This window comes from Trachinotus anak, unplaced genomic scaffold, assembly GCF_046630095.1.
Source record: "Trachinotus anak isolate AG129_WGS33_773 ecotype Australia unplaced genomic scaffold, CSIRO_AGI_Tana_v1 ptg000004l, whole genome shotgun sequence".
NCBI lineage: Eukaryota > Metazoa > Chordata > Actinopteri > Carangiformes > Carangidae > Trachinotus > Trachinotus anak.
In genome coordinates this window covers 17692578-17708481 of record NW_027273855.1, presented here as the reverse complement: position 1 = coordinate 17708481, position 15904 = coordinate 17692578, and the positions used below count along the sequence as shown (strand labels likewise).

Genomic DNA, 15904 nt, shown 5'->3' with positions numbered 1-15904 from the left:
CAAATTATGCAGACACAAACAGCTTCTTAAAGTTTTAATGAGTGATTACACTGGACACGAGTGCACACAGATAAAAAATGCATGCTGGACTTCTGATCAGTGCCTGTGGGATGTCATTAGCTCTGCTCATTTTAGAGGTTTCCGCACATTAGTCTGTTAGAAGAGACAGCGATCACTCCCTGCAGATTTGCAGGAAATGGATTGGGATCCATAGAGGTGAAGGTGAGAAGCAGCAAAATACATGGTCCTGGTGTCATGAGTTGCACGAATGTGCAATCATCGGTAATGGAGGGTAATTTTTCCTTCCCAGGTAACATTCATCTTAAAGTGATTCTTTCAAAAAGATGGAAAAGGAATTGGAATTTTGAACACAAACCTATTGCAAACTCTCGTACATTCAAAACCTTCTTACAATCATCCAGCATGATTGTAGTAATGTATCCTTGTCGTGATCTTGTAGCAATACTGCAGCAGCAACAGTGTAAAGTCTCTACAGACATAAGCACTGCACTATAGACCACATGCTTTGACAAAGATAGCCGACCCATTGTACTGTATAGCAGCTGAAACTGAGTGCCTCCTGGCTGCAGCAGTGACTGCTGATTCACATGTACCACCAAATGCCAACAACAGCATCAATGTGCAAAAAGCAGGTGAGTCAAGCGTGTGCACAATTTTCAGCCCAGTTCAAGGTAAAACCACAACACCTCGTCTGAATGCAAATCTCTGTTATACTGTAAGTACTCTTCAAGACCCTTATCCTAACCTCTGCAAACCCACATCTAAATATTACAGCTTGACTGTTAAGCCTGAAAAAGGACCATTGCCACTTTAAACAATCACCATTAATGTTACATTACAGGAGCCAACAAACATGGCTGACTCTAATAGCTTGCTTTCTAGACCAGTCAGTGGTTCATCGCTCTCCGTTTAATCACATGGTTTCTTAGGGAAATGCCTTGAGACCGTCACCAAAGAAGGCAGGCTTCTTTTCTAAAAAGACTAAATATCTAAAACCCTGCTACTTCACACACACAACTGGACCAGAGTGGTTTGAACTGACCATAAAGCTGACTGCCATCATTATCATCCTCAGAGCCCTGCACTCTCACTAGCAGGGATAAAAAATGAGGTTGAGTGAAACAGAAGAGGCAGAGCATAAAACAAAACTCTCCCAAATGACCAGTTGCCAGGCTGCTCTCGCTCTTCTCCGATCGCAGAAGACACTACATTAGAAATTATCAGACAATTCTTCTTCTGAGTTTGCAAAAAGCTGAAAGGGTTATGTTAAAAAAAAAAAAAAAATCAAAAACAAAACAAAAAAACTGTGACATAGGTACAGGCAATGCTCATTACGGTGATGCGGCATCATCTCTAAAAGCTGTTTCTCTGTCTACATTTCCAGTAACACTCCACAACTCATTGGGGAACGAGAGCAGAAGTTGCCAAACAGATCAATAATTCATCCAACCAAAAACAGATTTTACAATGAACTGGAAAACTGAACTTTGTCTGGGTCAAATTGAAAGTGTATGTTTTTACTCAGACAAATAAGTAAAAAAAAAAAAGAAAAAAAAAAGATTATTATAACTTGAGTAGTGTCCATCCCTTCCCTTACCTGCTTCTTTGGAGAGTTGTGTGAAGGCCTCTACTCCTTTCTCTCCATAGCTGCCCTCTGAGGCGATGGTGGAGACGTAAGACCAGCCCAGGGCTTGGATAATGTCCACCATGGCCTGGGCCTGGAATGAGTCTGGAGGAACCACCCGCGAGAAGAAGTCATAGCGCCTGTCGTCGCTCAACTCCGGGGCTGTTGACGCATAGCTGATCTGCGGGATCTTAAGGAGAGGAGGTGGGGGTCGGAGAGAGAGGAAAGAAACATTTAGTCAAGTGTCATCATATTTTGTTGCTATGGTGACTGTTTTGACAAATCACATTTCTGGATGGCCATGTCCAAAATCACCCATTATTTACTATGAGTGCAATATTAACCATTTTATTTGAGTGTGAAATTTATGCACCATATGCCCTCATTGTGCCACATATGATAGATACAAAAATCACAGTGACTGCCAGGGTCAGCTATATTTAGAAACCTAAGGAACAGTGTCACACTTTGGGAAATAAACTTTCTTGCTGAGAGTTATGAGAAGATGCATCACTCTCATGTCTTTGTGCTGTAGCTACCTCCAATTAGTCAGCTACATTAAGTGTAGCAGCCTGGTGGGGGACATAGTTAGCTTGGCTCTGTCTAAAGTTAACGAAACCTGCCTATTAGGGTCTCTGCATCTCACTGATTAACATTTTATCTCTTGTTTAAATTGTACAAAAATTGAAGTATTCATAAAGTTGAAATAAATTTGCAAGCGTACATAAATTACATGGCCAAATTATTTCTTGGCCATGAGCTGTGACTCCCTGGAGGCCAAAAACTAGTTGCATAACACATGACCCTCTGCAAAAATAAGTACAGTAAATAAGTGAAGTTTATTTAGTATAACACCTTTCATCAAGCATGGTCACAAAGAGCTTCACAAAAGTAAAACTATTAAAGATAGCACCATAAAGATCTTAAAGAAAGAAAACAAACTATATAATAAACGCAACAAAAAGACATAAAATGACAAACACTAGACCACACAAGGATAAATTCCAATCTGGTTTCCATCAGAGGTATACCACTTAAAACATCTTTTCTCAGAGTCTTCAGTGACATAATGTCATTTTCTGATCAGGGTGAATATAATATTCTGTTTGGGTTCTATCCTGATTGTCCCTCCTGCATGAGGGATAATCTAGTCAGGACGATATAAAACTGTGGCTAATCATCCATAGCTCTATGATACAGTATACCTGAACAAATCATACATGGGTTAACGATGTGATGTGTTGATCGAAATGCATAGCCTGATCAAAGATCAGAGATTTCTAGACTAGAAAGGGACCCAATACACTGTACAACCTGGGAGGCTATTGTATCTGAAACAATGAGAAGGATCTCAGTCTTTTAGCTGTAAAAAGTTGTCATCCATCCAGTTCTTTATGGCAGTCAGACAATTATGTAAAACAGACAGATCTTATCAGTCTCCTCAGGCTTAAAGGGCAATATCATCATCATAAAGATTAAATGTAAAACAGTGGTAAGAGATGCCTTTAAATTTGCTAATGATATAAATTCATAGAATATACATTGAACAAATAATATCGGATCCAAGACAGAACCCTGGGGTGCACCACAGGAAAGAGCAGCCGTTTCAGACATGTAGGAACAAAGTGACACAGAAAAACTCCTATTTGAGAGAAAGGAGGAGAACCAGTCCAGGGCACTGCCAGAGACACCCACCCACTGCCTGAGCCTTTCAATCAGGATGCTGTGATCTACAGTACAAAAAGCTGCAGTAAGATCCAGTTGCACCAAAACAGAATATTCTCCCTGATCAGAAGACATCATTATATCACTGGAGACTCTGAGGAGAGCTGTTTCAGTGGAATACCTCTGATGGAAACCAGATTGGAATTGATTTAATATGTTGTGTGCAGTCAAGACAGAGTGAGCTGTTTGGCAACAACTTTCTCGAAAACTTCTGAGATAAAAAGGCAGCTTAGATATAGGCAGGTAGTTTTTGAAAGGGGATGAATCAAGGTTAGTTTTTTTTCAGAAGGGGCTGAACAACTGCATGTTTAAAACAAACTGAGATACAACCAGATGACAGGGAGTTATTTATGATAGAGACCAGACATGGACCAATAGACCCATATACATTTTTATGGACTGAGGCAGGTAAAAGGTCTGCAGGGCTGGAGGGAGGTTTCATGCTGCCACCAGATCAATGAGTTATTGCAGGGGAGAAGCAAGATTGCGACTTTTGTACTGTACTAGTTTGGTACTGATTGCTCATAGGCTGATTCTTTTCCCTCTGGAGAAAGCCAGGCTAACTGTTTCCCCTGTTTCCAGCCTTTGTGCTAAGCTAGGCTAATCAACTGCTGGCTGTAATTTTGTATTGAACATACAGGCATGAGAGTGGAATGGATCTTCCCACTTAAGCAAAAATATGAATAACACCAACATCGATATGTTTTACACATATTTGCATCGACTTAATGTGTGTGTGTGGGTAAGCTGCAGAATTTTAAGCTAAGTATGGAACTTTGCTCGTAAAGTTAACCTCTGTATCAGCACTATTTTACTGAGAAAAAAAACAAAACTCAAAGTTGACTTGGCCTCTCTGTAGCTTTCAACTGCATCTTACAATGCTCCACAACTTTCAAGCCTTTGAACAAAGACAGAGGTTATAATGTGACCAATGTTACACTCTTGGGTCATGTGATGATAACCGAGCTATCTGCACGACAACTAAACAAATTCCATCCAGTGAAGAGGACCATTTGATCCAAAATCCAGAGCTTTTTGTTGCATAGAAATTCTAACTGGACCTTGACTTAAGATATTTTTGGGGGAAATTTGTGAATGGCAGTTGCGAGTGTCAACACATACTTCCACACTGTGTTCCCTCCTTAAAAAAAGCTGCGTAATCACACTTATTTACCACCATCAACTAACAACACATAATATCAGCTGAACAGTGGACATGTAGGTAACTTTGATTATCTCATAAGGATGTACAACAGGGTATATCAAGCAAGCTCTTTAGAAAGATGCAAGATAGTCACTTTTCCTAATGTTCAGGAAACGCCTTAATAGACTGCAGGTGTTCTTCTTCCCCCAAAACACTTCTTTAAATTGCTCGGATTCTTAGCCAGCGTGGCTCTAGGGAGGAAAATGTTGATCAGTCCGTCTAAAATACCTCAGCAACTATTGGATTCATATTCAGCTGTACTTCGTGTTCAGTGCTAATTAGCGGAGGTTAGCATGCTGAGATGGTGAACATGGTAACAGGATAATTTGGCTCAAAGCAACACAGACTCAGAGAGCCGGTGACGTGGCCGATGACTCAGACAAGAGCGTGAAGTGAATTGTAGAGGCGGGGCTATTGCCTACAAAGTTAACAGTAAAACGTGATTAGACGCAAATTCACCCTGGATAGCGCAAAACCCCACTAAGACACATCTGCACAATGTGAAAATGTTCCAATTTCCTGCAGCTTTATGAATCTGTTTCATAAACACACAGAGACGAGAGGAATAAGGAAGGAGAGAGATTGGAGGGAAATAACAGAAAGAACAGGAGTCTGGTGAATTCTGAGTTCAGTAAGACGCTGAGCTCATCTGTACCATTGATAGAGCGCACTGGCTGCTCTGCAAGCAAAAAAAAGGAAAGCAAAAAGTAGTATGTAATGTTTACCTGTCTACATTGAAATGTTCCACACTAGATAGTTTAACCAAACAGGAAATCATCAAAAACTCAGTATAAAGTAAAATAATTGATAAAGAAATCTAGTATTCGGTTGTTCACATTGCTGCCTGATGAAGTCCTAAACATCTCATCAGCAACTGCATTTGAGGTTTTGAAACTGCAATCACACCTGGTGGCAGGTCTGGGATCAAAATGCTTACCATCCATTAGACAGGCGGATGCACATGCGGGGACACACATCATTTTCTCTTGAACCCAGTGCAGTACCTCATCAAACAGTCTAATCTAAGCACTGTATGAATGCCATCCATTTCCGTTAGAGTGATCAAAAACGGACGGACACTGGGGAAACACAGGAATGAGGACACAGCAGCTCGCTGATGGGATTGCCTCAACTGACAGAGTGTGAGTTATAGCTTTGACCCACAACTCAAAGGGGGTCACCTGCACAAAGCTGACAAATTGTGGAGCAGAGTAGAAGGTCAAGCTCAAGACGAATCAATATGTCTCAAGTTGCCAAAAAAAAAAAAGAAAAAAAGAAAAAGAAAAAGAAAAATAAATAAATAAATAAATAAAATACCAACTACAGAATCTGAAAGCACAAAATCAGTGATGCAATTAAACAAATTCACAGGTGGCGATGCAGCAGCGATGTCACAAGTTAAATCACTTCAGTGCTGTCTAGATGGAGTGCACTGGGTCAGAAAGGGAGTACAGCAAAGTAATGGAAAAGCAACAGCCACAGTAATTTGCATTTAAAAAGACTCTTCTTTCCAAAAAGGGAAGCATATATTTGGAGCATTTGATACAAGATCTATCTTCAACAGAGCTGCTGTAGTAATACTACAGAGTCAAAAGGTGTTATAGGTTTGTTGAATCACGTCCTATCTCCGCCCCAGCTGGGGACAGAAAGCTGCTTGAACATTTGTCTCTCTGGAGCTTTTTGCTGCAGGGAACCATTTAAGATGGCAATGTCTTTTAACTTTGTCTCAGGCTTGTACCCTGTTGATATAATTTCTCCATTCCTTATTCCCAAGGAATCTACACCTCCTTGCAGCACAAACATCCACATTTTCAGCCTGTTCTTTTTTAATTACCACTTTGACCTCCAGCTAACAAAAGTGCTTGATCAAAACCTTGATTAAGAAAATGCAGAGGTGCGAGGATTAAACCTGCTGGAATTACGATACAAGGAGTTGCTGACTAACTGATACTGATTACAATCTAACATCTTTGTGTTTTTTTGTTTTTTTTTTATCTCTGGTACATGAAGGCGCAATAATGAAGTTGAATGCAGGTTAGTAATTTAACCTTATGTATGAAATCAGCAAATGAAATTGAATTCTTCTGAACTTTATCATGTATTTCACAGCAGATTAGAAGTTTAACTTTTCCACTTTGGCCACAGTTGCATGATTGATGCCCAGAACAGTGTCAATTAAATAAGCTCTTGTTGCAACAAATTGCAGCAGATTTGAATGTCTTTAGTGCAGCTGATAATACAGAGATTATAGGGCAGGGAGAATGGATTTTTTTATCAACAGTTTTGAATTATTTTCTGTAAATAATTAGATTAGAATGAGTAAGAGATTACTTTCTCTTAATCCTTCCATACTAGGAGTTTGCCCTTTCCACACCTGCACTTGATTCCGCTCACAGATCTCTTTATTTCCTTAAAAACTTTGAAGCCATTACGCACGAAACATGGTATTACACATGACAACATGATCTATCCTCTAGTGGCAGCAAGGTGAAAGGATGATTGCGATGCCTGCAAGCTGTCTGAATTGACAACGCCTACAATAACCACAGGCCGATCATGAGCAACTGAATTCACGGCCAAGAAAGAATGAATAACGATGACACCTTTCAGTATCACTATTACCCAAAGCCGATGTCTGGCACCTGTCATCTGCGGTATAGATCAAAGTTAGGATCGCTGAGGGTAATCGCCTGGCTTGCTCTTGAATGTATCTGGGCTGACAGGATCGATGGAAGGAAAACACAGAGGTCTGTTATAGGGGACACTGTTTTATTGATTTACCACCACAAACTGCTACCGCCGCCCTGAATAAAAATCTGTTGCTGAAGTCTAAAGACGGTTAAGAAAAAAAAGAAGATAGGGGTGGGAGGTGGTAGTTAGGGGGGAGGATAGTAATCTGCTTACTGACATTAAATGAGAATTTCAACCTGGGTGTTTAAGAGGAGAGGTGACTAAGCGGGGTTGTGTAAAGGTTAGACACGTTCACAGTAAATGGGAATGCCAGGCGAAGTTAATTAGAGTGCCTTGGCCTTTCCGTTGCATTTTCACATACAGAAGCCCACAAGCACCAGGGGCAGCCCTAAAGAAAGGTGCGAGATTGTAATGTTTGTGCTTAAACTGTCCTGCTCTGCTGATGTGAAGGTAATGATTCTGACGAGCTGGGAGCGGCTCACACAGCTTGCTGCGCCGTTCCGCTCTGTGTTTTCTCTCATACAGTCGATGAAAAAAGAAATGTTTTTTTGAAGAAAAAATGGGCAGCATATGGCACAACACGAATCTCAGTCGGAATAATGGCAACCATCTATCCTTGCCATCTGAGAAGAGGGAAGTCTGCAGATATGAGAAGACAGGCTGTCTCCACAGAAAACAGAGGGGTATAACAGTCCATGGGCTCTTGAACAAAAACTTAGACCAAAAACAAAAGCCATCTTTCAAACACAGAGCTTTTCCCTACAAAAGGCAGCACTGAGTAGACTCCATCAGTGTCAAATATTCGGCACAGGAAACTAGAGAGTTGCCCAGACTGGCTTTGGTATCAATTAACCCAAGAGCAGCTCTCAAAAACATAGCTGCAAACGAGCTGTGACTGTGAGAAATGTTTCCCATGAATGGCTTTAACTGGAGCGAGGGCAGCCAGGCAGTTCCTGTTGCAGGATTCCCTGTGCCTCTATTTGCTGCATGATTAGCTTCTAAGTATATCTTGACATCAGTCAGCTCCACTCGGCTGTTTGCAACGATCTCCACGGCAATGCCGGAAATGACAGCGGGTTCTGACAGACCCGACTCTAACCCCATGCCGTTTCTGGCCGGACGCCAATGCACAGATTGTCTTCGTGACACAAGCACAATGACACACACACATGAACTGTAAATATGATGCTATGAACTGACCAAGGAGCCATTTTGAAAGCAGTTCAAAAACTGCACACCCCACCCATAACGGAATAAATATTTTCTCACAAAAAAACAAAACAAAAAAAAACATCCGACATTCAGAGATTTATTTGTGGCCCCACTGCCCGGTGTTGTAAAACTGCAACGGTCGATATCCTACAAACAAAATAATATAGCACGATAAACAGGCCTATAAAGATATTGAGCAGTTATCAAGTTTTACATCGTTCCTGCTAAATCAAGGCTCTGCAGATCTGTGGCAGGAGGTGGAGGTCAGCCAGGCTTTGGTTTGTATTCAGACAGCAGTGCCATTTGTTAGCAGGGCAGAGGTAATGACTGTGTCCATACATGCAACCTCAGGCTGGGCTTTGGTAATCTCTCTTCACCAGAGCACAGCACTGCCAGCACAGCTGAGGAAGCAGGGAGGAAGGGTGGGGGAAAACCGACAGCTTTCCCTCCCTCTCTCTGTCACTCTCTCCCCCTCTCTTCCTGCCCATCTGTGTCTCTCACTCTCACTCAAACTCTCCTTTTGTGAAGGCTGCGTTTCATCATTGTGCCCTCACACAACCTGTGACTTTCAGCCTCGCTCCCTTGTTCTCCGCCCCTCTGTGTGTTTCAGCCCCGTTGGAGAGAGACAAGTGAGTCTCATCTTCCTGTGTGTCTCCCCCTCCCTCCCTGTCATCTGTCTGCATGCAGACACGCCCACACAGATGATCAACAGACACTTCCTGCCCACAGAGGTCCTCAGGCTGCCAGTTTCCCCCCAAGTCGAGACAATCTGCCCTCAGTCATTTGCTTGAATGCCAGCCAACTTTCCCCTCCTCGCTGTCCTTACTCTTTCCCTTTTGCCCCCCCCCCCCCCCCCCATTTTCTGCCTATTTTTCATTTTAACACTCACTCCTAAAAATCGAACACGTTTTTAATCAACAATGTATCAGCTATGTGTTCACTGCCAATGAAAAATGTCCACACTGAGCATATCTGCAAAATGTTGTCAGCGAATTTCCCTAAAGCATGATATTGCATTATATTATGTTCATGGTTATGTTTAGGGAACTCAAAGCATTTAGTTGGTCCTGCATTTATTGATTTTTTTTTTTTTTGGCCACATGTGGGAGCAACATAACAAGCTGTAAACACAACACTGACTGCCTTATATCTCCTTATAAAGTTGATATTGGCAAATGTGTTGGCAACCAGTTGCATTAGCATTCATTTGGAGTCGTGTTTCTGGCCACCTCAAGAACTTAAGTCTAGGCTCAAAATCCCTGGTTCTTTAGCTGCTAAATACTCCACTCCAACTTAATTTAGTCCTCCAGCACAGCCAATAGCACACAGCAGGTTCTCTTTTTTCCTGCTGAGAGCTGTTAAAGTGAAGCAAAATAATAAAATTTTGTTATAATAGTAGGTTGAGTCATAATTCTCTGTGCGTCACTAGAAGCAGGCCCTTTCACATACATACAGTCATTTGATCCATTGTTAATATAAAATAAAATATTGATTATTACAGCTTAAGGGAAACATCATGGTCACTGTTAAATTGAAGAATTTAAAAAATGCTGTATCAGACGAGTCGAACCGAGTTTCTCACGATTTAAAAAAAACTGTAAGACCTGTGCTCTGTACACCCAACCAACCACTACAACCTCCTCCCTAAGACTTGTTTGCTGTAGGAGTGTCCCAACTGAATATAACCCAGGCAGAAATTGTGTTTCCTCCACACAGCAAAGAAAATTTGAAATTAATGGATGTATTTTCTAAGAGACTGGAGACTTCTTTTTAATTCTGCCCTTACCAAGCGCCCACTTCCTCCCTTTCCTCCTCACCAAGACCTGCCTCGCATCACACTCCTACTATATATCTCCTCCATTTTTCAGCCAGTTATTCTACGAGGACCTTACTTGAATAGATTTCAGCCAATCTGGATGTTTACTCTGTTTTGCAGCTTTTTGCTAGAGGAATCACAAACACCACCTTTTTAGACTTGCCCACACTGCTGAACTAGCCGTGGTGTTACATGACAGAAACTTAGGCTTTCATAATCCTTTATCTAACGCGACCTTCCACCGTCTCCTTCTTTCCACCCACTTCACTTTTTCCCAGTCGATTCCCTCACCCTCCGTCTCTCCCGCTTGCTCCATGCCAGTCCCCTGGGCAGCTCCAGCGCTCTTTGCTGAGCCTGAGCTCTTGCATGGCTGCCCTGCCAGAGTGTATTTTAAGACAACCAGCATGTTTCTCCATGGGTATAGAGGCTAGGTATGACTCACAAATCAGATATTTGACCAGAAGAGCCACACAGTAGAGTAGAGCCGAGGCGTGGGAGGAAAGTGTGGATAGCTCACAAAGGGAACCTGACCGACCTCCATCTTTCCATCTGGTAAACAGACTGCTATTCCAACTCTATCGGTATTTCAAAGAAATAATCGTTTCCCAATACCAAATTGGTCTCAAATCCTGATTGGAGAAGAGTCTGTACCAAGGAGAGGCTCAACATTTACAGTATGCAGCGCACTGTAAAGGTGTAGTGCCGCTGCTGCAAATACGTGTCACAAATGGAGCCTACCGACTTCAGGATCTTGTCTGACAGTCGAGCTTTTATGCTGTCACTTGTGAGATTTATTATGTACAGATCCAGTATCTCTTCAAGTCATTTTGTAAAGCTTCTTTTGAATTAGGCTGCACACAAAGCGAGGCCCTGCAGAGAACAATGCAGTTCAGCAGAACGGTCTTGATCATCGGGGCTGTGCTGTGTGCTCTCTCCAGGTGCGACAGAAACTCGACTCACGGTAAGAATAAAACATAGCCTGCAGTTTTATGACTAAGTGTTATCAAATGTATTCCTTCATATCCACAGGGCCTCACATTACAGATGGCTGTATTGATTTTTCCCTGACTGCAAAGTGCACTGGACGCAGCTTTGTTATCTCTACTGTGTTCTTTACAGCCTGGATGATAACTTTATTTTTTCTCTGAAAAATATGAAATATCAATAAACCCACACTGAAATCTACATGTTATTAAGCCTTACTTAGGTAAGAGTAGAACAAGAATGTTCTTTCATGACAGACATCTGAATACAAATGTACATTTAATGTTTGTGTTGTGGGAACTGTTGGCGTGTGCAACACCTTTACATCTCTGCTCTGCCTCATTGCTCTGTCCATTCCCAATATGGTTCTGACATATTACTCATCAAAGAGCAAGCATGGGTGCATGTTTTTTTCCCCACCTGCACCTGGAGCATGCAGGGTCTGACACATTCATTGTCAGTCGTGCACCTGCAACACTCTGACCTGCATCCCAATGATTCTCTCTGTACTATCGTCCCATCTCTCCCTGTATAGCTCTCTCTTCAGACTCGACAGAGCATCATCTCCAGGCCCATTTCTCCCCTAATAGCGCAGACAAATGCGGGTGAGCCTCCTCAATCTTATCTTTTCTCTCTGTCTGCTCCTCACAAAGAATTCTTTAGCGGGGGCCATGTAATTACGCTCTGATCACAGCAGTGGAAAATATCATAGATATCCTATTCCCTCTGTTAGTGTCTCTGAGCCCCTGCTTGATGCAATGCACTAGAGATATATGTACCGGATATATGCACCGGTTTGGAACTGAACAGAACGTTTTAATAGGAAGTTATCTGCTCGCTTGGCATTGCCTGCAGTGCTGCCTTGAAACTCTCCCAGAGTTGAGATTATCGTATTTTTATCAGCAACACCTGCATTCCCAACACGCACCAAATCCACCGTCAGCCCATATGGATCTGTGTGTCAGAGAAGCTCCAAATGTGAACAAGAATGTGCGGATAAATACACTCTCCTGCAAATGTCTGACACACTTATTTAAATAACCAAAACTGCTGTGATGCCGTTTTGTTTTCACAGATTACCCTGCGCATTTGGGTAACTGTAATGATTTTCACAGGAGGTGCGGATGAACGCATGCAATTGCAGTGTGATTTATGCAAAGCTGATACTCTTATATTTCGGGAAATAAGCTAAATTGGGTGCTTAAACTGCCATTCACAGTAAGATATTCAAACTCGTTGACCAGGGCTTCACAAAACTGACATAACAACAAACAACATTTAAATGTATAAAAAGGCAATTAAAAATCCAGAAAAACATTCAGAAGAAGAGTAGTTAAAATGAAATGGAAAAGCAAATGAAGGAATAAATGAATAAACAAATACAGAAAACAGATAAAACATTCAAAAGATAGCACCATAAAACTAAAAGCAGAAAAAAACCCAAAACATCCAAGTATAAAGCTGAGAAAAAAAAAATAGAAAAAAGAAAAAAAAACACGATAAAAGTGATTTAAAAGACAACAATGAGCTTGGTAAAGAAAAAACATTTTTTGAGGTAAGCCATTTCACTGTGTGCTTGGAGATTTTATTGCCCTGAGTTTAGCTGCACAGACAGACCTGGGACTGGCAAATTCTAACTGGCCCTCACATTAACCATCCATGGCCTGAAGCATTTCATTGGTGGAGCTTGTTGGTGGAAGTACATATCAACAGCCTGGGAGGCTCAGTTCAGGACAATAAAGTCTCTTTCCTCTGCAGTCTCTAAGTCTTAATGGCAAAACCTTTCCTCTTCTGTCTAGACAGGGGACAGTCAGAGCAGCCTGAGGATCTCAGCATGATTCATGAGGAAATAAATGTACTTTGATCAAAAGATTAACTTTAGATCTTGTAGCCAAAGAGATGATGCTGAATATAGGAAGTATGCTCTCTTAATGGTTACAATTCTGACTGCTGAATTTTTATTGATTTGGATGCTTGAGGTTACAGAACAGACAGTGGAATGTAAGAGACAAAACATGATGTTTGATGGTCCTCATTAGCTTTGCAAATTGTTGTTGTTTTTTTTAATAAACTGCTTTTTAGCCGTGCTAACTGATATGGCTCTGTGGATGGAAATGTCAGTCTGTCAGTCCACCTCTTTATTTAAGACTTTTGATGGATTTTCGTGGAATTTTGTGTGGACATTCATGGTTTCCAGAGGATGAATCCTAAGTAGCAACCTTTAATATACAGTCTATGATGAATCCTAATTACTTTTGTGATCGCCTGACTTTTCCAACTGGGGAAGTGGTTTTGGTGGATGGATGGCTATGAAATGTGGTACAAATACATCCCCCTAAAGATGAATTGCAATCACTCTGGAAAGCAATGAGCATCAGGTTAAAATGTTATTGTCATTACCGCCCAGGACGTGTAATATTCCCATCAGCCTCAGCCACACTTTGTGTTTGGTTCCAAATAGCAAATTAGCAATTAGCAAAACAAAGACGGTGAACATAATAAACATTATACTTAGTAAATATCAGCACGTCATTGTCTGTAAGCATGTTACATGTTACAGTAGCATTTAGCTCAAAGCATTACAGTGCAGCCTCAGTGCAGCCATCATGGCAGTGACCTAATAGTCTCGTTAAGACAATCGTCTGGCTTTTGTGGCTTTACTTAAGTTTAACTTTACTAACTACATTTGACTAATGAGATTTAGGCTCATCACTTTCTTAATTGCACTTTAAAGGAACATCTCAGTGGTTTAAGCCATTTTACTACAAATGGTGGGCACAGCTAACCACATTGTAAACCATACTGCTATGTTTTTTGCTACAGTTACAGATATTCGTTGTCTTGCATTCATTTCTGTACAATATGACAATTCATTCGGAGACTCTTGTAACTTGCTTGACTTGTGCCCAGTCTGCACAAACTTTAGTCAAAGTCACAACGTGGTCACGTGGTAAACGCAGTGTGGACTTTCCAAATCAATCTGCATTGCTACACAGCAGTAATGTAACATTAGCGAAAACTGCCACACATTGGTCTGGTCCTTTGACAAACAATAGTCAGTTATACTATTATTACTAGTAACAGAAGCTGGAATAATAGCAATAATAGATGTATTCAGTATTACTGTTAAGTGCTCTTGAGCAGTGAGGTATAAGGTTGTTTTCCATCTACCCATTTTTATGCGCAATTAATTTAATATGTGAAACAGTTTTTCATGTGTTAAATAATGTTTTCACTGTTTGAGGTTTGACCACTGCTGCGTTAATCACATAATCTTAATGCACACTCTTCTTCTGACAATAGTTAAATGGCACCTGACTGGAAAAATGGTGCTACCAGCTGTTTATCTCAATAAACCAACTCCTGATATATTCACATAACATTACTGGATGGAAAAATTAATTTATTCACATTTTCTTTGTGTGCTAGAGTTGGATGGAAACCGACCTACAGAGAAAGGTAGCTGTTGCGGAATTGTAGAACCTTGTGGTAAAGCTTTTTTAAGTCTCTGTATGTCTGCTATATTCCCACCCTGTGGCCCACACTGATGAGAATGATCCTGCATCCACTCGTGACCTGGCCAGCCATGGGCTCTCTGTTTTGCTTTGTGCTGGTGGTGAGGTGCATCACTGAGGGCATCTGACCTAGTAGTCCTGCCAGCAACACACTGGCTCCAGCGCACAGCCGGAACAATGGGCAATTGTCCACTCAGTGAGCGCAAGATGCTTTAACCAGTGCTGTACCGAATAACCTGCCAACTTTTGAAGGACTGGACACACTCTTTTGGATAGAGCTATTCTGTGTAAACAGACTCATTCTCACTGAGATCATGATTCATCAGAGCAAGTGTCTAAACTAATGGACCGAGAAGATTTATGTGGAATGTGTTTTTGTGTCACGCACATTTCACATAACTTCCACTCGCAGTGAGACAAAGTGTCAGAAGGCTGCACACTGACATGTATTTCAGAGCCAGAATCAGAGATGCGCAACAGACGCCAGATCAGACAATTGCCCTCAGACAAGTTAACCAGCCGCAACAGGATGGGGCCCAGTCGAATACAATGGAACTGTCACACACCACAACTGAAGGGTTATCTTTATTTTCAACAAGAGCACTAACATGCATTTCTCAGAACAGCTCATGTGGATCTCAAGTGTGCTTATATCACAATCTGTCAAATGAGCTGAAGTAACACAAACACAACATCTAAAATATATATTTAGACCGAGGCTTTTAAACTTGTTGGTTCATTAATCATCCAAAATACATTTTTAAAAAATGTATGAAATGTGCTGATCTATTCTAGTATTTCATGGAGATTTTAAATCCTCAGTTTGTGTTTTGAAGAACTTCAAGAAGTGTTTCAGAGAGTAATCCAAATACATGAAACATAAAAAAATCATGACAGGGTTCAGAGAAGAAAAATTCCTCCATAGCAGTATTGAAGCTAAACGCACGAAGACAGTATTGACGCAAAATAGTATTACGTGAACTGCACATGTCCTAAAAGTAAACGCTAACATTGTCACAGTGGGGTGAACCAGTGCATAAAAACACATCAAAGTCTTGTGGTAAACTAGTCACTTTCCAAGCCACTTGGAACTATGACCAGTGGTTCTAGTG

General features: G+C 41.2%; 1 protein-coding gene across 1 annotated transcript in view; it reads right to left on the bottom strand.

The window, feature by feature from the left end:
• The window catches only part of LOC139620710 (metabotropic glutamate receptor 7-like), a 60082-nt gene that overhangs the window by 31886 nt on the left and 12292 nt on the right, over window positions 1-15904 (bottom strand). The window contains exon 2 of the mRNA XM_071476508.1: window positions 1619-1835. Coding sequence (XP_071332609.1) covers window positions 1619-1835 — 217 coding nt within the window. The remainder of the gene's footprint in view (window positions 1-1618; window positions 1836-15904) is intronic.